Consider the following 24,071-nt stretch of genomic DNA (forward strand, 5'->3'; position numbering starts at 1 on the left):
GAGAGAGGATTACGGGGACTGACTGTGGATCACAACATAGCATTTTCACTCTTTTTGTTGTTATTTGCTTGAATTGTACTTTCTTTCTCATTTTTTTCTTTTTTATCTGATTTTTTTTGTGCAACAAAATTATTGTTTAAATATGTATGCGTATATTGGATTTACATATGTTTTTACCATGTTTAACATATATTGAATTGTTTGCCAACAAAGGAAGAGGGGAAAGATAACGGGGGGGGGGGGGGGGGTTGATCAGAACACAAGGTTTTTCAAGGGTCAAATAAATTAATTAAAAAAATAAAATAAAAATGAGCCTGAATTCATGTATAGCAAATTAGATCCTGGTTATATAACCCCATTAATACCTATTACCTTTTACCTTTATGGGGGAAAATTGATATACATATTTAGGAATTAACTACCTGTTTGAAGGAGAAATCATTGAAAACTTAAAATTCATCTTTAAATAATTTGTTTTTGCTTTTTTATGTTCACTAGAACATTCTTGATATGACATTTGGTTCAGGAGGCCACTCAAGAGCCATTCTGCAGAAAGAAGTGGATGTTACATTATATGTTCTAGATAGAGATCCAACAGCTTATGCCATAGCTCAACAGCTTTCAGAGTTATATCCGTAAGTATTGTGCTTTTTATGTAGTTTAAATACTTCAATTCTCATGAAATTCTCTGGTTTGGGTTCTGTTATCCTGTATATAGTGACAACTTTGCTCTATCTGCTATTAAGTACTCTTCTTCTTTTCCCCACTGCAGTTACCTGCAATTATAGTCCTCCCTCACTGAAATCCAATTCACCTGATTATCCTCCCTGATATTGTGGTCCTCTTTGGCAAAGAAGTAAAAATAGCAAAATATTAGGTATATACTGTTTTTTTGTACTGTATTTTTCCTCTTACTGCCACCATATAGCCACAAATATGATAACTGGTTCTGGCCCCTAAATCAAAGAAATACGCATAGATACACATACACATACACATTTAGCACACAAATAGTGATTTGCTAAATTTTTTTCTTAAAAAAAAGTAAGAATATTAATTGTTTCAGATTCTAGAAATATGCTAGAACTTCCATACTATTTATTGGAGAGAAACAAATATAAGAAAATACACTTAAACTTACAAAATTGTATCAGTTGTATGTATTTTAGAGTAATATCACTGATAATTAATTTTGTTTCTGATATGCAGATAAACTTTCTTCTAAATAATCTAAATCAATGCCATCTTAGTAGTACAGTGTTGGAGTAGTGGACAATGTTGTCCTTGATAAAAATGGGGTAGTAACATTTATTCTTTTGGAAAAATGTTGATTGGGGGATAATTTGGGTTTATAGGTTGAACCAAAATTAAAAGACATTAGCACAAAAACAAAACAAAAAATCAAAACAAAACAAAATAATGAGGAAATGAGCTTGTGTCAGATATTTGAAGGGCCAGCTTTTATACATAAAAGATACTTTTTTTTTCTCTAGAGTAGAAGTAGAACATATAAGTGGAAATTACATAGAAAATCAATAGGCAGAATGACTTTATCAAACATGAAATTGTTGAACAATGGAATGGACAACTTTATGAAATAGTGTTTAGTTCCCATGATGGGAAATGCCAGGATGGACTATCATATGTTATGTATGTTCTAAAAAAATTGTATATTGGTTTTAAAATTGTATTAAATGGTGAATTCCATGTTTTCTTCTAGATGTCAGTTATATGCACAATATAGACATATAATAAATGATTATTGAATCAATGGATCATTCTTAGTATCAGGAATAATAGTGATGCAAATTCTAGCCCCAAACATGGAACTTGAAATATCCGAAGTTTATTTGTATATTTTTACCTAGGAATTTGTAATTGCAGTTATTGTTACTTATAAATAAATTTAGACAATTCAATTTTTCTGGGATTTTGATTTTTAATCTAGAATTGTAATTGTTTCATTTTCAAGAGCATTTTGTGATTTTTTAAAAAGGTTTATAAAACAACAATTAAAATGCTGCTCTCCCTGCAGTGTTCCAAATTCTCTCACTTCAGTGTTTTTTCCAACTATCTTAAGAGTTATTTTTGGAAACAATAAATTGCATCCTGTCTCTCAGTTCTTTGAAGACTATTTCCTAGTTCTTTTGATCCATCTCATCTCTTATTCTTACCACTCTTAGGACTTGAACCTCATAGAATATGGACTTCATTAGAACTGGAAAAGATCTTAGAAATCCTTAACAACTCAGTCAATAACCTTCTCCCCACCTCTATCTACCCCTCACCCCCACTATTTTTTTTTTTACAAGTCAAGAATCTTAGATCCAAGAGTTTTAAGTGCCTTGTATAAAACCACACACCTAAATATTAGAGACTCTTTTGTCTTCTAAACTAGTATTGTTTTCTTTATATTTGATATCTTCTCAATTAATAAAACTTTTGAGCCATTTATTTTTTTTTTCTACTGGATTGGATGATATCTTCTCATTGTAAATTAATTCATTGTTTATGTTTTAGTTTGAGTTCACCGTCAGAGAACTTATCTTCTTCCCATTTTTAATCAATAGTCATTGAACATCACTGTGATCAAAAAATTGATCTCATGGTGACTAAATCTCTGGTGATCATTCCTTCCTCATTGATATAGGTTTGTCATATAACCACAGATGTGCAATTTGTCACAAGACTCATATTTGAAGCCTTTCTAGCTTGACGTGATCTGCCAGAGACTTGAATTGTCCCAATCTTTAAGTAACCTATATCTCCCATAATCCAGGGATTGAAATTTCTGTAAAAGTTTTTGTAATTATTTTATCAAAAAACTAAATGATATGAAATAATTTGAGAAAATTATGTCATGATAATTTTTTGTCTGCCAAGCCATCATCATGAATTTTTTTCATGGTACTTATAACTTTCTTTGAAAAGGTAAAATTTTGGACTTTCATAGAGAATCACAAATCAGTGATGTTAAAACTAAGTAATTACAAGATGAGACTGAAGTTTAAACTCATGCTTGACATTGTAGGCAAGTACAAATAAAATCATATGTTGTCAGAAACCATAAAGTCATTCTCATATGTGGACAAAAGGAAACAAAATATAAATTAAAACAATAGGGAGTTAGATTTATTTTTCAATATAAGAAAGAAAATATCAAATGGTTTACCTTTTCAGTGAGGTGGGGAGGAGAGAAAGGAAGGAAGAAAATTTAAAACTCAAAAATTTTTGGGGAAAAGAATGTTAAAATTCTATGTAATTGGGGAGAAATAAAATATTAAAATTTCAAAATAATAAAAGACAAAGTAATTGCCTAAGTAAAAGGAGTAATAGAACACGGAGACGTATATAGCATGATACACACACACACACACACACACACACACACACACACTAGTTATTCATAATGGAATATATGCAGGGGGCATGTAGGCATATATGAAATATAAATTGATGACACATGCATTTCCTTCTAATATCCTTATGCCTTTTTGGACTGTTATCTATGGTATAGTATATTCCTTAATAATTTTTACTTAATTTATCAGCTTTACTCTTAAAGTTTTTCTTTCTTATTTTTGCCTTATCTGTTATATGCTCCATTTCATTGACTCAGATCCCCTAAAATTAATGTATACACAAGTAGAGGAAGAAAAAAAGAGGAATAATGATGTTGTTGTTTAGTTGTGTCTGACTTTTTGTGACTTCCTTTGGGTTTTCTTGGAAAAGATACTAGAATTGTTTGTCTTTTCCTTGTCTAACTTATTTTAAAAGTTAAGAAACTGAGGCAAACAGGGAGAAGTGACTTGCTCAGGGTCACACAGCCAGTAAAGTATCTGAGACTGGATTTGAACTCAGGTCTTCCTGACCCTTAGGCCTAGCCCTCTATCTGCTGTTTAACCCAGGTTGGGGAGAGAACAAGCTTGATCATTTCTGGCTTTTTCATCAGGTTCTGATTTCTTCACCTAGATTCTTCATCAGGCAGCATGATGGATTTTTTTTTTTTTCCCTCTAACTTTCCCTCCTCCATTCTATCCTTAGAAACCATTTAACTCTGATTTAGAGGGGCTCCTTTAGGGAGCCTAGGTGAAGATCCACATTGATTCAGTTATAGATCCTTATGGTATTGAAGAATATCCAATATAATCTCCATTTTAACAATACTGAAAACAGGTAAGTGCTTTCCAGTTATACTCAATTTTAGTATTTCCTGTTTCAACAATTCTGCTTTAGAGAAAGTTGTGAACCAAGTTTTACCACCCAAAGTTAAAAGGGCATACCATAAATCTTTGTATATTCACATCACTCATGTATTTTGCCTCTTCCTTTCCACTTCCCCCATTATTTGAGGACATATTTTTTTTTCCATCTGTATACCTTATTTCTTTTTTGACAAGCTGTTTTAAATTGTTTCTAAAGTTTTGTTAGGAGCAGTCAAAGGAGCTTGAATAACCCTATTTCCTGTAAGTAGAGTTGTAATTCTCAAAGAAGTGATAGCAAAATTTATCTGCTCTGACAAAAATTTCAGGAATTTTAATTGCTGGAGAAATACACTTCCTTTTTCAACAGCTAGCTTCCAAATTTACCTTTGGCCTAGATGGGGAAAGAGGAAGGAAAGCAGTTTATTCTAGCAGCTCCCCAATTTCCCTCCCATCACCTTTTATTGTTAAATTATCTGCTAAAAGTGTGTGTGTGTGTGTGTGTGTGTGTGTGTGTGTGTGTGTAGGGTACTATTGACAAACTATATTATATCAAACATTTCTTTTTTGTCAAAATTCAGATTTCTGGGTAAATATTCATACACTTTTCCCTTGTAAGAGACATACCTGCTATAAATTTCCCATGCTATTGGGGGTCATTTCTACTATGTGACATTAAAATGTATGAATTTCTATAAACATATCCACATTTAAAAAAAAAACAAATTACAAACAAATTACCTGAGTCATTTTAACTCTTGATAATAGTCTTTTACTTTTTTATTATCATGAAAATATTAAAAAGTGACATTATAGTTTTTTGTGTTTGAATATTAAATGCTACCTGGACCAAATGGCCATCAGACATTATTTATCTTGAGAAAGAAACCAGCTAGATCACTAATATGTTAAGCATTTTGTTCCATTTTTAGGGAAGAATTTTCTTCTCATCTTGTTGAAAGGTGCTAAATTTGGAAAGCAATAGTATTAATATTTGCCAAATTTAGAAAAGAATAGTCTTAAGATTTCTATTTTAATGATATTTCTTTTGTATAATTCTTTGATAAGTTTTAATTCTTTTTGATATATAAGGCAAATTGGAACTCATATGTGTGCAATTTAAGAGAGTTTTTAAAATTGACTTGTAAGAGTCCCAGTTCCCTTTTCCCCAGGTATTGGTCCTCTGCCAGGCCATTATTAAGTAGGAAAGAAATTGACCCAAATCCCTGCCATACTAAGGTCTAAAAGTCTAAACTCTTTGAAAAAAAAAAATAATGTTCATGAAAACTAATTTCTTTTCTACTTTTTGGTTATAGATTCCAAGTTCTCAAAAGTCTTAGAAAAGATCAAAGGCAATATTTTCCCACCCTGGACTTTAGTCATTAGCATTGATGAATGCAGCATGATATCAAGAAGACTTTATTAAAAATATATTATATATGGTGGATATTCTAAGAGAGAAAAGGTAGGAGCATGGTAATACAAAAGAATTAAAAGATGTCGTTCTTGGTCTTAAAGAATTTGCATTCTAAATATGGAGACAAATCTACAATCCATAAAACAAAATTAATGTATTCAATTGAGTGGTACTGATTGGAATGGCAATAGAATTTCACAGATGGAAAGATCAGTGTGGGTTGGAGTTAGTAAGGCATAAAAATCTCTATCTGGCCATATACATGCCTGCTTTTCTGGAATTTTTCAGATAAACTTAGTAATGCCCTAATGTCCATATTTATGATGAGCCTTTTCCTAGCCAGGAATTCTTAATTTCAGATAGGAAATGATATGGCTGTTTTTGAATGTATAGAAAAGAAAAGAAAATCACAAAGAAGAGAGTCTGAATTAGTAAAAATGTTACTAGATTAGTAAAACAGAAGCTGGTATAAATATGTCTAGATTTTTACAAAGCCTCTCTTGTTATGCTTGTGAAAATGATGATGGAATAGGTTGATTAGAGGAATTTAGAACTGATTGATATGTCCAAGAATAATCATTAATGGCCATTGCTAATTAGGATGGAGGTATTTGGGAATAACCATTAGAGATTTATGCTTTTTATCATTTTTTATCAACAATTTGGTTAAAAGCATAAGTGATATATATACTTGTCAAATTTGTAAATGGCCCAAAGTTAGAAAGAACTGAATGAATGATACAGTAGAGAGCAAAAATCAACGGAATTGGATAAGATGGAATTTAACAGGAATTCATTTGGATTTCTCAATTCAACTTTATAACTATAAGATGGATGAGCTTAATGAGAATCATTTGGAAAAAAAGGTCTATAAGCTTAACATAAGTTCAACTTAGAAACTAAAAAAGTGCTACTATAAATTATGCCACATTAAGAGAAAGTGTTCAGAAGTCTTGCAGGTTGCGTTGGTCAGAACACATCAGAAGTATTGTGTTTGATTATGGAAGATATTGACAAATTGGCAATCATCAGAAGAAAGTGATTGAGTGAAGGACCTCAAGTTTATGATATAGAAAGATTGTGAAAGGCACTGGGGCTTTTTATCCTGAAAATGACTTGGAATTGAAAAATGATAATCTTCAAATATTTGCAAAAGATACTATGTGGCAAAAAGCTTTAGACTTGTGCTTTTCCCGAAGATCAGATTCAGGAAAAATAAACTAATATAGAGAAGAGATTCAAATTTATAGGAATGAGACCCATTCTCCAATTGACACATGGTCACAGGATGGTAACAGGCAGTTCTCAGTAGAAGAAAATCAAACTGTCAATAGCTGCATTAATTTTTTTTTAATCCCCAGATTACTGACAGGGAAATGCTTGTTAAAATAACTCTGGCATTCCACTTTGCACTCCTCTTACATCAAGGTTAACATAAAAAAGAGAATGACAAATGCTAGAGGGGTTGTGGGTAAACAGGTACATTAATACACTGAAGGTGGATTTGTCAGTTGGATGTTCTAAAAAAAAAAAAAAATGGAATTATTGCCGCCTCTCCTCCCCTTAAGCTATTAAACTCTGAATGCCCTTTGAATCAGCAATGTTATTCCTGGATTTATATTCCAAAGATATCAGAGAAGAAGAAAAGGAATCCATAGGTACAAAGATATTTGTGTCCATTTTTTTTATAACAGTTAAGATTTAGAGACTCAAAGAGATGTCCATTAGTTGAAGAATGTTTGAACAAGTAATGGGGTATGAATATGATGAAGTACTATTGTGGTATAGGAGAGATGAGAGAGACAGCTTCAGAGAAACATGGAAAGAAAGAGTTGTGTGACCTGATGCAGCATGAGGTGAGCTTCTAGAACCTAGGGAACAATTTCTATAATAAAATCACATATTAAATACAAATAATTTTGAAGACTTAGACACCTTTTTATTTCTTGATTTCTTATTGGTTTGGGGAAGGAGAGAAGTGGAAGTTGAAAAGATGAAAGGGAAAGAATCTAAGTAGTTTGAAAATAAAATTTAATTTAAAAAAACAATGCATGAAGGTTACAAAAGGAAATTTCCTTCAATTTGAGGAAAAAGTTATTAACAATTAGAGTTAACAAAGTAATAGGTTGCCTTGTGAGATTAGTAGACTTAATTAAAGATATTGAAGTGAAATTTATTCTTGTAGATATTGTAGAAAGTATTAATTTTCAATCATCTATAGTTTGGCTGCCTCTGAGGATTCATCAAACTCTAAAATATTATAATTCTATAGTGTCACCAAAATATTTTTAGAAGAAAAAAATGTTGGAATATGTTCAATTACAAAATTAAAATCATGTTTATATATGTGGGTTATATTTTTGTACAGTTTGGCATTTTGATTTCCTTTATAATATAATCATATAGGATCTTTATTCATTATTGAATCATTTTTTTATGTTCTTAATACTGAGTTATTTAACCCTTAAGTAATATATCCTGTTGCCCCCCAAGGCATAGGAAGAAAGATGTATGGTTGATTTTTCAGTGCATTCTGTTTTCAGCATTAAAATTCATTTCTTCTCATGGTTACAAATATAAATTTTTAAAAATTAAATAATAAAACTGTTGAAAATAGATGCTATTCCTTGATTAAGAGTAGAATTTTAGATTATCATCTACTATATACCAGAAATAAAATATAGCCAAGATAAAGTTCTCCCTTCAGCACTTGATAATTTTTCTCTTGTTTAAAGCTCAGACTAGCTTTAATCCCCACCCAATTCTCACCCCCTATGTTGTGTATACTGGTGCATTAATAAGGCAAAAAATAGGTCAATTCCTATTTAGATATTCAGTGTGTAGGTGGAAATCCTTTGACGGGTTTTCTGGGGAAACCTCTAGCATGAGAATTGCTGCTGAGATTCCAAGAGAATAAAATAAATTCTGTCAGCAGCAATATGTATTACAAATAAACACTTTCACACCCACTAAAAAAAAGGAGAGGTAGAATGAAAAGGTTACTAAAATCTAACAATTAAATAATGTCATTCTAACTTTTAATGTTGTGAATATACTCTGAATCTTCACATTCCACTCAGTATGTTCATTTGACAACATTTCCTTATATGGGAGATGATATAGAATAAGATAAAATAATTGTTATGATTCTATATTATCATTCTATGACAGTTTAATAGCAATATTATTAATGAGTATATACTCCTTTGCAAAGTAGGAAAAATGGTACAAGATTATAAAAATTTTCATCTCACAAAAGATTGAATTTTAGGGGGAGGTAGGTAAATCTATAGAACGCTTAATATGAAATTATATAAAGCCAGATCATTCTAATATCATTTAATGAAGAAATGAAAAGGACAGCAAATAGACATCAAATGGACAATGTCTTATCTGTAATGTTTTAATAGCTATACATTTTCTTAAGTGCTATCAAAACCACCAGACTTAGACTCCCTTACTCCTGTACTTGTACTATATTAGGACATGAAAATAAAGCCACAGAAGATAAAATTGGGGGACATATACAGGAAATTTTACTAATTTGTTTGACTTAGTGATTTGACTTCTCGGAAAATATCCCACAGTAATTTTTTATAACAACAATAACAAAAACAAACCTTTATGTGTGCATGGGCTTGGATGCGTGCATACACACAACACACATTAATGCCAGTATTATTTGTGATAGCAAAAAGAAAAAAAAATATGTAAAACAAAACATGTGTCTCATGAGTCAGAATAGTTGAAAAATATTTGGCATTGATAGTATGATGGATTCTTACTGAGTTATAAGAAATGATGAATATGTAGACTTCCATAAAATCATACCTACATTAATGAGCAAAGCTGAAATAATAATATGGGATCATCTTCTAAGCCTTTTGTTTCTTTACATTGGTGGCTACTAAATCTTGACTGTGGGTCCATAGTATTTGGATTTAAGCATAATATTCCTGGAAATTTTCATTTTTTGATTTCTTTCAGGAGGTGACCAATAAATTCTTTTAAATTCTCCTTGACCCTCTGTTCTAAGATATCTGGGCAATTTTCTTTTATAATTTCTTGAAATATTATGTCAAAGCTCTTTTTTGATTGTAGTTTTTCATTACTTCTATAATTCTTAAATTACCTTTTCTTAATATGTTTTCCAGGTCACATTCCCTAATGAGATATTTTGTATTTTATTATATTTTTCAGTCTTTGAATTTGTTTTATTGTTTCTTGATGTGTTATGGAGTTATTATCTTCCAGTTGACCACTTCTAAATTTTAAGGCATTGAGTTTTTGTATCTCTTTTTCCATTTGGCCAATTTTGATTTTTAGGAATGATTTTCTGTAATATTTTTATGTCTTTTTAAAAAATAAACTATTAATTCCTTTTTTCATAATTTTGCATTATTTTCATTCCTCCTTTCTCTTTTGCCACTTTGATTTAATTTTTCTTTCTTTTCAAAAGTTTCTTTCTTTACCTCTTCTAGGAATTCTCATTGGATTTATATCATATCTGCTTTTTATTTTGATACTTTGCTCATTATTGTATGTTTCCAAGATGCTGTCATCTTCTTAGTTTGTGTCTTGGTCTTCTCTGTCACCATAGCAGCCTTTTAGGATTTTGACCTCCCCCCTCCTTTCCTTTGACTCATTTGTCCACTATGTTTTTTGCACTTGGACTTTATGCTAGAGTTAGGCTGTGCTTACCTCACAAGGGTGAGAAAAAAATTACATATTTGAGGTTTTTAGTCTTTTATGTTCTTCTTGCTACATTCACAGTTCTAGGTCTAGAGGTCTACTCTAGTCATCACCCTTCTGGTCTGTGCTCTGGTCCTTACCCAAGTAGGCCTTCTGCTCTCTTGTGAGTACAACTGTTCCTCCCCGCCTTAGAATTGTAACGCCCAATTGCATGATGGGTGAAGAAGTTGCCAAATGGCATTGGTCCTATGCATGATACTTAGCAGAGAGTCCCCTGGTAAGAAGACTTAATTTGATGTTTATTGGGAAGTATCTGTTGTGTCAAAACAATAAGTATTATTTTCTTTTTGAAAAATGAAATTTAGAAGGATAGTGTTAAATCGATAAAAATTGATGATGGAGGACCTTAAGGGTCTTTTTTTCTAAACAGAGATTATTCTAACATAATAGAAAAGAAATAAGAGCCCATTGTATCTTTTGCCTCTTGGTAAAATGTAGTTTTAAGGAATATCCCTCAAAAAGGTATGTCTCTCACACAAAATCTACAATAGTACATGGCTGATACAACTAGAATTACAAACGTTCAGAGTTAAGAGGGACTTCAATAGCTGGTTAGTTTAATCCATACTCCAAAAGAATTCCCTCTATGATATACTAGATATCATTTGTTCAACCTCTTGTGGATGATCTTTATTGAGTAGAAATCTATCATCATGTCTTTCCTCCTTCTTCTGGGCTCCAAGCTGAGCATCTGTACTTCCTAAAGACTCAAGTCCTTCATAGAGATATTATGTTTGGTACTTCATTGAAGAGTTTTATGCCATTAAGCATATCCCCAAACCCAAAACAAAACAAGAAAATCTAATCATATAAAGACTAAAGCTGTGCAAAATTCAAATATAATATTGATGAAGAGATTCAGGAAATTCAGTTCAATTCAACAGCCATTTATTAAGTACTTACCACATCAGATACTTTGTTGAGCACTGGAGAGATTTGGGGATATTTAGGCAAAACCTAAATAGCCAAGGAGCTTATATTTTAGTGAGGAGAAGGCTCAATTTCCCCCAGGGATCTGGTGAGTTGAGATTTTATTCTATTTTGATTATTATGTTTAGCCATGGGACTGTAACGATTAAATCCTTGTTTCCTAACTAATACATTGGGACACTTTGCTGCATTATGAGGTAATGATTGTGTAACAACATATTAAATTTATTCACAGTAATTGCCAGTTTTTCATAAGTTATGTGATACACATTATGATAATCATAAATAGTTGGAATGTTAGTGTATATAATAGGACAGATGGAAAGAGATCACTGTCTGGCTTTTCTGGTGAATGGAGGATAGAGATGAGGGAGTTTCTGTTTATCAGCTGCTGAAAAAAGTTTTGGAATCATTAATCTAAACTGCCTTAGGTATTAGAATAACACAATTGTCAGATACAATCAAAGCTGTTTTTCCTGGGCGGTAAACAAACATTGATAGTCCTGAAGCAAGTCATTTAATATGTGCAGTGCATACTCTTATCTGTAAAATGGGTATTGGTTTTTCTTGCTCTACTAACCTCTCACAGTTGTTGGGAGGAAAACAATTGGCAAACATTAAAGCTGTCAGATCCCCCAAAGTAATCAAATACTTTTGACTTGTTATATGGAATAACTACTTTAAAAATAATTTTGATTTTTTAATTTCTTTGAAAGTATTGTTTTTCCTTTGATTACTGAATAAAGGTAGATACTAGTTGGGGAATTTGAGACATTGTAGCAAAAGAAAAATGTATCAAGGAAAGAAAGTTAAGAAAATCAGAAGCATTAACGATTCTTTTTAGAGCTGGTCATTCAGATCTACAGTTCTATATAGCAGCTCTGCTATATAATTTGTATGTTTATGATCTCAAGGTAAATGAGTGATTGTCTTTGAGCATCTTGATGTAGAAATCAAAATAGAGTTTTTTAGTGGAGTGAATGTGTAATGGTTTATTCTTATAGTGATGTCACCTGACAATGTGCCTTGTGTTGTATAGAACCAGATATATGAATTTTTTATCATCCATAAAATTTTCCTAATAATCTTGGCCTCACTTTCAGTTGATTCTAAACAGTATTTAAAACCCCAATTGGCAGATATAAATTCTGAAATTCTATGAACTCAACTTTAGATTTGTCATACTCTATGACCTGAACTGTTCTGCAGGAATGAACATTTGGAACTTACACAAATTGCCTTTAATAATATTAATAAAAATTCATATTTTAAGATGATGTCTCCTTGAATCTCAGATCATAGGAGGCTAACATAGGATTCACAGACATAGTTGCTTGTGATTAGTACATAATTGTGTATTGTATTTATTGTATTAGAGAGGGATCTTAATTCCAGGACTTCCTTGTTTTCTTCTATCAAATACCCATAATGTTGACCTTTTTGCTAGCACCTATTAGATAAATAAGCAAACAAGGGGGAAAATAGCATATTTCAACCCTAAAGCTGAAAGACAAGAAAGGAGAATATGTAACTTGTCTTATTTCTCCCTGACTATATCTTGTGCATTTTAAACTCTTATGATATTTGGTGGTAACTTGGGATCGAAATAAAGCAAGTATTCAAAAATATATGGAAAATCATCTATGTACATGGTATACAGTTTTCTGCTTTGTTGTCTTTTATTTGGCCTTTGTGACAAGTCTTATGATTTTATAGCAACTTGGAATTTTGGGGTTTTTTTAATTAAAGAAAAAGATTTTTAAAAAATATTCTTCTTAGCCAACAGATTTACTTTTTTCAAATATCAAATTGAAAAATGTTCATAGCAGTACACTTGTAGTGTCCTTGGATTGGCTATCTTTGATACATAAAACATAAGTGACCAAACAGAAAGGAAAACTCATACTTCATATTAATTCTTAATACTTTCTTTCCTGAAGGACCACTAACATAATAAGAGTGTTCTTGAATACCTTTTTATAAAAGCAACAAATGATTTCTTATAAGTGAATCTTACATTCCACCGTAAATAGGATGAAATTAGAGATGATCTCCTCTAAACATTTCAAATGGTAATTTGTTATTGTTGGCCCATCCATGAAGCATATTCCTTGTATCTTTCCTCACTGAAAATTAGTAATTTTTCTATAATTCATATCTTTAGTGTGTTGCCTAGGAAGCTGAGAGGTTAAAAGTCACTTTCTATGCTTTAAAACCATAACATTGAAAGAGGCTGGATTTGAATTGTTTTGCTGCCTTTTTTCCCCTATGCAGTACAGCTTTCAAAAAATAAAACATTAATTAAATGCTGAAAATATTAGCACTACTCAAGAAATTAAGAAGATGTAATCATATTTTTAAAATGTCATAAAATGGAAACATTGAGAATGACAGCATAGTTCTTTTGACATTTCAGACATTTAATAAATGATTCTTTGGTTGTGGTTCTAGAAGCTCTTAACATGTGATTTTCTGCTTTACCCCATTTATTGCATTTAAAAAATCACTATCTTTTTACAGATCACATCTCAGTTAAATAAAATGTGTTTTCTCTGTTATGGTGTCTTCAGATGTTATATGGTAGGAACAACTAAAAAGACTGAAATGCCCTTTCCCTAGTTTGCCAAAAAGGAATACTCTGATGTATGCTGGGACATGGAGTTGTCTAGCAACTAGCTAATTTCTGAAGATGATCAGCAAATGAATGGTGAATGCCTGCGTCAATCTGTGTTTCTGCCTTAGTTTTCTTTATCTAACTGGTAATGTCCTCCTCTTGAGGTATCTTCTTAAATTTGGAATAGTGTTACAACTTATACAATTGGGAAATCTTGTGGCTACAGTATCGAGCAGAGATAAGATATTTACAAAATAACAACGCTGGATCTGCTCTATTATTCAGTGGCATCCCCTACCAGTAGATACTTGTATCTCAAAGCCTCATCCTGACTAGGTGCCAAACTAGCATCCATATCACCCCTTCTCTCATGTACTTCCTCCTCCTCTGACTAGTCCCATGCACCATAATTAGAAATTGAGAAATATATAGATGTGTCCAGTCTTAGGTCTAGCTTTGCTCCCAAATCTCTGGTGAAGAACTGCACTCCACTTCCCTCTGTACTCATCAGGGATCTTAAGATTTTTTTTTTTTTGGTGGGGGGGGAATGCGTTTCCTAAAACAGTCTGGGGTCATCATCTATTTGGTGATTCTGTGGAGGAAATCCATTTGGAATGTGGAAGTTGTACCAGATAATCTTTGCATTTCTTTTTAGTTCTTTCTGAGTGTGATTTTCTGATCTTTGCTCCCTGAATTCACTGTATTAACTCTCTAAATTCTGGTTTCTTTTTAGTAGATTTAGTTTTAAAGAACAAAGCCCATTTTTTCTGGAGACCATACTTCCCCAACTTCAGTGTTTTAGTACAATGCCCTAAGTGCTAATTCTAAGTTCAAATTTGTTGCACTCCCTTATTTGTACTCCTATTAGGATTTCTAGTCTTGGGCTAGACACTGAAGAACCTTAGAAATACACCTAGTATTACTGTTACTGTATCATTCAAAGGTATGTCAAATTTGAGCAGAGAAGGCACCTTTGAGAAATAAATAACTGGTTAAGAATGTGGTGTCCAAGGATGGATTCCTGGCCAAAAATGGAATGTGGCTAAAGAGGGCTGTTCAGAACATATCTGCCTCAAGCCCTACAAATCTCATCCAAACGAGTAGACCAAAAAACAAGAGGAAGGAAAACTATCTACATATGAAAACTGCCTATCTACTATCTAGCTGTCTACTGCCACAGAGTGTGGTTCAACTGTTGGAAGCATTATAGCAGCAGAGAGAGTCAGAAATTTACAGGAGATAAAATATAACAGATCAGATAAAACTCATGAGCTTCTTTGACTACAAACAAAAACATGTTAAAGAATTATTTCAGAAAGACTATAAAAGTTTTCAATATTCAGAGGAAAAACACATTCTTAGGTAAAGAAAACTGAAACAATTTTGAGGTTTCATAATCAACAAATAGCCAACGATAACCAAAAAATCCAGAAATATCCATTGTTGAAAGGGCTGTGAGAATGTAAGTATGCTTATAAACCTTTGGTTATAAACCCTACATTTGTTGGGATGTTCTAAAAAGAAAATTGTATTTATGAAGAAAAATTAACTAAGTTTTCACCACATGATTCCACTACTGGACATATAGTATAAGGAAATTCTGGAAATTTTTAAAAGGATATATGCATGCCAAAATATTCAGAATACTCTTTGTGATAGCAAAGAATTGTAAATAAAGAGGATGGCCATCAATTGTGGAATAGTTGAAAAGCTTTCAGATGCTAATGGAATCAAATATTATTTTTTTGTCAAATAATGCATTCTTATCCCCAAAACTGGGGTCTTTGGGTTTGTCAAACACTAGATAATTAAGGTTATTGGCTGTTTTGTCCTTTGAACCTAACCTATTCCATTGATGAACTAGTCTATTTCTTAGCCAATACCAGATAGTTTTAGTAACCGCTGCCTTATAATATAATTTTAGATCTGGTACAGCTAGGCCACCTTCATTTGATTTTTTTTTTCATTAATTCCCTTGAAATTCTTGACCTTTTGTTTTTCCATATGAACTTTGTTTGGAATCAAATATTATTATACATTGCTGAATGCAAAAGCAACAACAGCAGCATGGTAGGACTTAGCTGGACTTGATGACTTCTGAAGACCCTTATTGCTCTAAATGGCCTCTCGGCTCTTAAGCTTGGGGCCAGTAACTGCTTTTGCAGCTGTATCGCTGAAACATGATGACAAAGTTCATAGCCAATGGATTTGGCCATATTGCATGCCAAATATAATACACTCATGAAGAGATGAAACAAGCATTAGAAATGTCTTTAAAGGGAGACTTTAGGTTACACAAAGAGCTAGGTTTATTATTTGATTTGATCAGTGATAACTCACTCTTATACTTTTGATTCTGTCCCTGACATTGCCCTTAAAGACTATTTTGTCAAGCTTATTTCTTTTCATGGCAAAATGTATGGCTATAGAAACCATATAATAGAACTCATCGTTTATATGGCCTCCAAGAGATATAGTAGAAAATATTTTTCAGGTGAAAGAAGACTGACCACTGGGAAGCCCACATACCAAATCAGTTTCTCTACCTAATGAATCTTGTACCCCACACCTAGGATATCCCTGTTGTGGGGAGCCAATAGTCTTATGTTCTATGCCAACAACAAAATCAAACAAAAACCTGTGATTTGTGATGCACAATTGAGTCAGCAGAATCAATAAAACAATGTACCCACTGACTATGGTAGCTGAAATGAAAAGAACATTAAGTGAAAGCCACTCTCTAAGTAACTGTAATGACCAATCTCTGTCCTGAAAAATGGGTAATAAACTATACCTCCCTTCTGTTAATAAGTTGGTGGGGCATTGAATATGTATAATGTATGCAATGTCTGACATGATCACTATTTTAGTTATTTTTAGTTAAACAACTGATCTCTTATAAATGACTCATCTTTTTAATCAGGATTTAATGACCTGTGTTAAAATGCATAATATTATTTAACTGTTGTTGTTTATTTTAACCAGAATATATGATTTTATATTTTACAACTGAATTTAAACTATAAATATATTTTATACATTTTCAAATAAAGACAATTCCAGCAAGGAGGAAAATGAAAGATTGTTCAAAAACAAATTCTTCCCAAAGCTTTTATTAAAAGAGGGATCCCAGGACAGCTTCTATTCTTCCTTTTCCAGATGGCCACACTCCTTTGGACTGTGCTAACTCATGATCATCTCCACTATGGATCCTTTTTTTTTCTACCTCTTCCTTGATAATGTATTGTCTTCCTCCATTAAATGGGGAATTCCTTAAGTCAGTGATAAAACAAAAATGATTTTTGGGGAGTATAAAACCAAGATAAGTAAGAGACCAATACTAGAATAGTGCCTCATTACTAATGGGTTTAAATCACCAATCCCAGAAGAGTCCTCAATCTTTCCCACTTCCAGACTTCTTTACTCAGCTCATCATTCTTGCTTCTTCCCACATGGTCTCCATTCCTAGATCTCCTGATTCTGATAGACATTGGTGTAAGAAAATGAAATTGGGTAGAATTCTTTAAAATAACCTCCCCCTTTATATTCTTACCTGACTTTATTCATAATCATATATTAATTCAGTATATACCTGATACTGTATTCATATTTCTCCCTGCCCCTCTCACCTTCCCTTCTAATGTATAGATTTTCCCCATTACAACATAAGTAAACTCTTTCTTGGCTAAGCCTGTCTTATCTATTTCTATTTTATCTCTAGCTCTTAGCATGGTGCCAGTCACAGAACTAACACTTACTATCTAGCTAGCTAACTAGTTATCTATCAGACCATGTAGTAGTTGGTAGATGTAATTGTTGATCCATGACCAGTGATCTTTACAGGATTGTGTTTGAAGCCTTCCAATTCCACAGTGCCACTGATACTCATCAGTTAAGAAACAAGGGTTTATTAAGTACTTAGCATGGGCTAGATACCATACTGAGTGCTGAGAATATCAAGATTTTTTTATAAAAATAAAAAGTTTCTGCACACAAGGAGCTCATAGCCTTTCAGAGAAGACAATATGTAAAAACAAACAAACAAATGAAACAAAAGAACAACTATACATAAAATTGATCCGGGATAAATTGAAGATAATTTTAGGATTAGTATTAGCAGAGATTGAGAGAGACTTTTTGTGGATGAAATTTTAGTTGGAATCCAGTGGCAGCCAGGGAAGCTAGAAGGGAGAGAATTCAGACAAAGGTTAGTGAGCTGACTTCACAGCTTAGAAAGCCTGGATAAAAGCCCCACTTCAAACATATTCCATCTGGATGCACACCACAGGCAAGGCAGTAAATAGCTCAATGTGTAAGAAATTCTTGAAGATTACAGGTTGTAAAAAAAGGTGCCACCTTGCACAGGTAGAAGTTTCCTTACCTAGGAGTTGCTTGTGCTAGTACATTACAAATCCTATAAAATAGCTTTTTCAGCTTTTTCAATTTTATCTTTAATAATAATTGTTTCTGAGACTGAATTCCTTGGTTTTGTAGGAGAAAAAAAATGGTACTTCCTTTTAAGTAGATCTGGAGGAAGAATTAGTAATAATAATCCTTAATGTCAGAGTTGTTCACCAAAATACATTACATCTCATGAAAAATGTAAGTTTAAACAACTTGGATTCATAATCTCAGAATCACCTCAACTTTCCCTCACTCTTATCCACATATCAAAGAAGTTGCCAGGTCTTGTTCATTCTACCTCCAGCAGGCTCTTGGAACTCGTTCCACTTGTCTTCCATGTCCTCACCTCTGCCTCTTAAGAATTTTTAGTTTCTTTCAAAACTAATCTTAGCTACCCTACATCTGATCTTTTCTATTGATCCTGCAGATTTATGCCTGTTTTCTCTGTTTTTCATACATTCTGTGTATACATGTGTATACCTTGTCTCCAGTGTTAACTCTTCAAGGACAGAACCAATTTCACAGTTGTTTCTGTGTCTCTAGTGCCCACATGTAGAATTTATTAAACATTTAGCCAATGTTAATTACTTGTAGTGTATAACAAAGTGATTCCTAAGAATCCCATAAAAGCAGAAGAATATATCCATATAGCTCATATAAGTTTAAAGATATGTTTAGTATTCAATATCACACAAAGGATCTGTAGAAAAATAGTTACATTAATTCCTTTTGAATGGAACTGTGAACTGGTCTAATCATTCTGGAAAGCAATTTGAAACTATTTCTCCAAAAAGTTTTAAAGTGTTCATACCTTCATACCTTTTGACCTAGCAATACTCTTGCTAGATTTAAACCTCAAAGGGATCAAAGAAAGAGAAAAATAACCCACATGTTGAAAAATATTTAGAGTGGTTCTTTTCATGATGGCAAAAAATTAGAAATTGTGGTAGTGTTCATCAATTTGAGATTGGCTAAAGAAGCTCTATTATATATATATATATATATATATATATATATATATATATATATTTATATATATATATATATACACATACATAAGTATTTTATTTACATATATATTAATGTGTATGTGTTAATATACTTATTTATTTTAGTCTATATTCATTTGAATGTTGTTTACATTGTAAGCTCCTTGAGGACGAAGACTGTTTTTTTTTTTAACTCTTTTTATGTATTCACTGCTTAGCATATTGCCTGGCACATAGTAGGCAATTAACTAATATTTGACTGAATAATAACAAACAATATATAATGTTATATTTCTATGTAATTATTTATGATATTGAAGAAAGATATCATTTTACATAATAAATGACTCAAAGTCTTTCTTGGATTTCCCCTACATTCAAACTTTTATTGCCATGACAGAAAACCTTTGTATTTTAAAAAAAAATTCATTTTGAGTTGTTTATTTCTTTATCTTTCCAGACTTCAGTGTAGCATAACAGCAATATTTTCAGGGACTGATTAAATGCTGTATGATGTAACACAGGTCATATTTAGATATAACACTAAACATTCCTCAGAAATTTGAAAAATCTACTTAATTTGTTTTAAAAAGTAAAACCAACTTTTTAGTAAAAAAAACAACTTTGTAAAATGAGTATCAATTGTGATTTATAATCCCTTTGTTTTAAAAAGAACTATATATAAGGTATCATCTAAATCATCTTTTAAAAATGCATACTGTTTAATTAGATCCATCTTTTGGATACCATTGAATTATAAAAACAAACCTACAACAATATCTTTTACCTGAGTCATTACATATTCTTTATATAATTTGCTTCCTAATATTTTGACCATCTTGTCAAGACTCTGACCATTCTACATGTGTTTAAAACTTGTTTAGATATGAAATTGAAGCATATCATACTTGAACTTAATTATCAGTAGAAGTAATAAGTTATGCAATGAGTCTACCTGGATATTTTTCTGTTTTTATAACTGATTAAAAATAAATATTTTATAATCCAGTTACCAGATACTAGTTTTCTAAGTCTTCTGAGCTGCTTTCTGCTAAATGATTGACTTTTCAAAATAAGGAGTTCACTGTTATATATGTTTGGGTGTTGGGTGGATTGTTTTTTCCTACATTTAACTGTTGTCAGTCATTCTGTTAGTAGTTGGTATAGTTTGACGCACATATCAAGCCATAAGGTCAGAATCAGGGCACATTTTAAACTTCAGTGGCAATTTAAAAAGAGCTTCCTGAAATAATGCATCATGCTGCTATCCGGAACTAAACACACTTTTTCTTCTTATTGGCCTTCTGACGTCTTTTGTCCCATAATCAACTTTTAGAGGTACAGCAGGTGGCTTGAAGGTAGACTGAGTTAACGATTAATACGGCTTTATACAGCTTTTTGCGTCACTTTTTATTTCCAAATCATTTGCTAACAAGTCTCCCAAGGGTTTGAAATCGACCAGGAAAATAACCAAAGGGAACCTGTGAAAGAACTTATAGTGAAGAAAATTAAGTGGAAAATACTGGAGCCAGAATAGGGATGCCATGTTAGTTCTTGAGCCTTATTTTATAAAACCACATCTGAGACTTTGAGCATGGTTAGTCTTATTTAATTTTGGATAATCATTTTATAAATAGACAAAGCTATCACAGCCTTTCAAATATAATCCCTACACATGAGTAATCCAACATGGTTGGAGAATTTCACCCTGATTTAAAAGTAACTGAAAGTTTTACCCAATTTAATTTATTGACCTATGATCAACTTTCTTTTCTTCTTACTTAATAGCACTTTATTTTTTCCAATTACATGTAAAGATAATTTTCAACATTATTTTTTATAAGATTTTGATTTCTATTTTTTTCTCCTTCCCTTCATCCTTCCCATCTCACTAAGATGACAAGCAGTTTGATATAGCTTATACATGTACAATTATATGAAACATTTCCACATGAGTCATGTTGTGAAAGAAGAATCATAACAAAAGAGAAAAATCTTGAGAAAGAAAAAAAAAAGAAAAGAAAATGAAAGTAGTTCTTTCTCTGGGTGTTGATAGCATTTTCCATCATGATCTTATGGAATTGTCTTAGGTCATTGTGTTGCTGAGAAGAGCTAAGTCAATCATAATTGATCATCACATAATAATGCTGTTACTGTGTACAATGTTTTTCAGGGTCTGCTCACTTCACTCAGTATTAGTGATGAACATCTTTCTAAAGTGTTTTTATAAGGTACTTGGATGCCCCATTAATCCTTGAAGATCAATGTGTCAAAGATCCATTTCTTTCTCTCTTTGACTTCTTTTCCTCTAAAGCAGCTTCTCTTAAAAATTTCTTAGATTTTGGTCAGTAGTATCATTTTTTGGCCATATTTCTAGTCATCTCTTCATTGTGTTGCCTACATTTTGGCCGTTTTCCTTTTCTACCCCCTCTTGTGTGACCCAGCTCTGATATGGGATCTTTCACCATAATATGTCAAGAACCAGCCCTCCACATCACTTCCTGACTCTTTTTACAATGTATCACCCCACTTTTCCAGCTCCCCTTTCTGTGTATCTTCTCCTATTAGAATATAAACTCCATGAGAGAAGGGACTGTTTTTCTTAATTTTATCTGTATCCCCAGCCCTTGCTATACTTGGTAATACACTCAATGAATCCAACTCTCTTGCTCTTTTCATTATATCAGCCTGCCTTTATTCTTACAAAATAACACTCCTTCTTTCCCATTACCAGTATCACTATCCCATATAGAACATGTCCACCAAGTACCTAGATATTACTGTTGTCACCTAACAAAAGAAGTAAAATGTATGAAAATTTAAAGCCAGGTGATTTAAAAATAATAACTTTTTTTAATGGGTGTAATGACATAACAATGGAATTGGGGAAAAAAATAAGATGAATACATATGATACATGTTTTTAAAGTACCCTTACAGATGCAAAAGATCTTTTTTTGCTTTGAGCATTAAAATGTATGATACATAATTTTGTTTGCTTATCAAATGGTCATATTTAGTATTTTAAATGTAAAAGAAAACTTTATTTAAAAAATCATAAATATAATAGTAATACCTCCCATTTATAAAGTACTTTGAAGATTTGAAATGTGTTTTCTGCATATTATCTTTGAATTAAATTTATGTTAAATGTTTTAAATTTGTGTTTTATGTGGATTCAAGGATTCTGTCACTTTTTTGTTTTGAAAAGAAAATCAGAAACTGAGGACAGAAGACATATCAACATTATTCAACAAAAAAAAGATCATTGTTTCCTAAGTTAATAATAATAAAATTTCCAGAATATTATATGCCTTATCTTTTTTTTAAATTTTCATAACAACTGTTGTATTTATTTCTAGTTTGTAATTGATCTAGTAAGTTAAAAAAAATGAAGAAGAAAATAGGGAAATTTAAGCCCAGATCTCTCCTGACTATAAATCCAATACTGTTTAAACTAATTATTCTCTACCATCTTTCAAATCAGTATAAACAACATGTAGTGACTAGGTGATAGTATACATAAATTAACAACAATCTACTTTCTGTGGCAACTTTCCCTTTATATTTACTCCTCCCTAAGTTGTCCTCTCATTCCCCTTTACTTACCTAACTTTTAACCATTTTTTAATGCCAGGCTAATATCTCAACTGGTTTATGGAACCTTCCCTGACTACTGAAGAGGACTTTGGTTTCTTCTATAACACTACTTCTAATAGGGAATTGGCAAGATTATTTAGACATAAGAAAGACAACGGAAGGAACTTGGAGCTCTTGAGAGTATAGTTTTTATTTCTGCTCTCTGTGGAAAGTAAGAACCTTAAAAGGGAAAGTCATATTTGGGGAGTGAATTGCTGACTGAAAATATTTAGAGATTGTAGAACAGAACAGTAACTGGTTTTTTTAAGAACCTTGGCTTAAGATGGAAGAATGAGGGGCTTTGGACCAGGAGAGAATACATTTAATGAGGTCTAGGAAAAATGAATGTGCTTAGAGACTGAATGGGGCTGCTTCTGAAGATTTCAAACCGGTATGGAAGAAGAAGGAGAAAATCCTAACCAGATTCTTTTTGGCAATCGAGACCCTTACAGAGAATAGTAGGAATAACCTAGAAAGAAGCATAGCAGTAGACTTGGGAAGTAAGTAATCTGTAATCATAGTAGACTGTGACAAGGAAGAAGTAGAAGCAGAAGCAGGAACTATAGGCACAGTCTCTGTATCAGTGAACAGAATGTGGAGAAGTAAACAAACTAGATCTTAACATGAGGAAGTGCATATGGCTTCCTAATTATCACTGAGTCTTGGTGTGACGTGTCTCATGGCTGCAATATGTCAATAGAAGAGTACACCTTGTTCAGAGAGAACAAATTAGAAGAGGCAGCAGGGGCATTGTACGTCAAGTGTGGAAGTCCATGGAAATGAGCACGTGGAACACACTCAGGTCATCTGCAGGAGGCTCACATGGCTTGGGGGGCAGTGGTAAGAGATGGTCCTACCCGCTCAGGGGTTGGATGAATTTTTGTTTGATCACAAGGCTGTTACAAAGCCAGGATAAACCCATGAAATGACTTTGACATTTAGAAACTTCTTTCTTTTTGTTCTTTTTTTTTTTAAGACTTCTTTTAAATAATACACATAGTAGGGAAAGCATTGACCTCAATGCCAAAAAGATCTAAGTTCAACACTTGCCTCAGAACATATAGAGATCTGTGACCCTGATAAACCTCTGACCTTCTTTCAGTTCTTTAGGCTGCTCTCTAAAAC

General features: G+C 32.3%; 1 protein-coding gene across 2 annotated transcripts in view; it reads left to right on the plus strand.

Annotated features, from left to right (window-relative positions):
• Positions 1–24,071, plus strand: part of METTL15 (methyltransferase like 15) — a 178,391-nt gene that overhangs the window by 92,181 nt on the left and 62,139 nt on the right. For both annotated transcript variants that reach the window (XM_031941811.1, XM_003773651.4), the window contains exon 3: positions 499–635. In XM_031941811.1, the coding sequence (XP_031797671.1) occupies positions 499–635 (137 nt within the window). The remainder of the gene's footprint in view (positions 1–498; positions 636–24,071) is intronic.

This window comes from Sarcophilus harrisii, chromosome 6 (assembly GCF_902635505.1).
Source record: "Sarcophilus harrisii chromosome 6, mSarHar1.11, whole genome shotgun sequence".
Taxonomy (NCBI): Eukaryota; Metazoa; Chordata; class Mammalia; order Dasyuromorphia; family Dasyuridae; genus Sarcophilus; species Sarcophilus harrisii.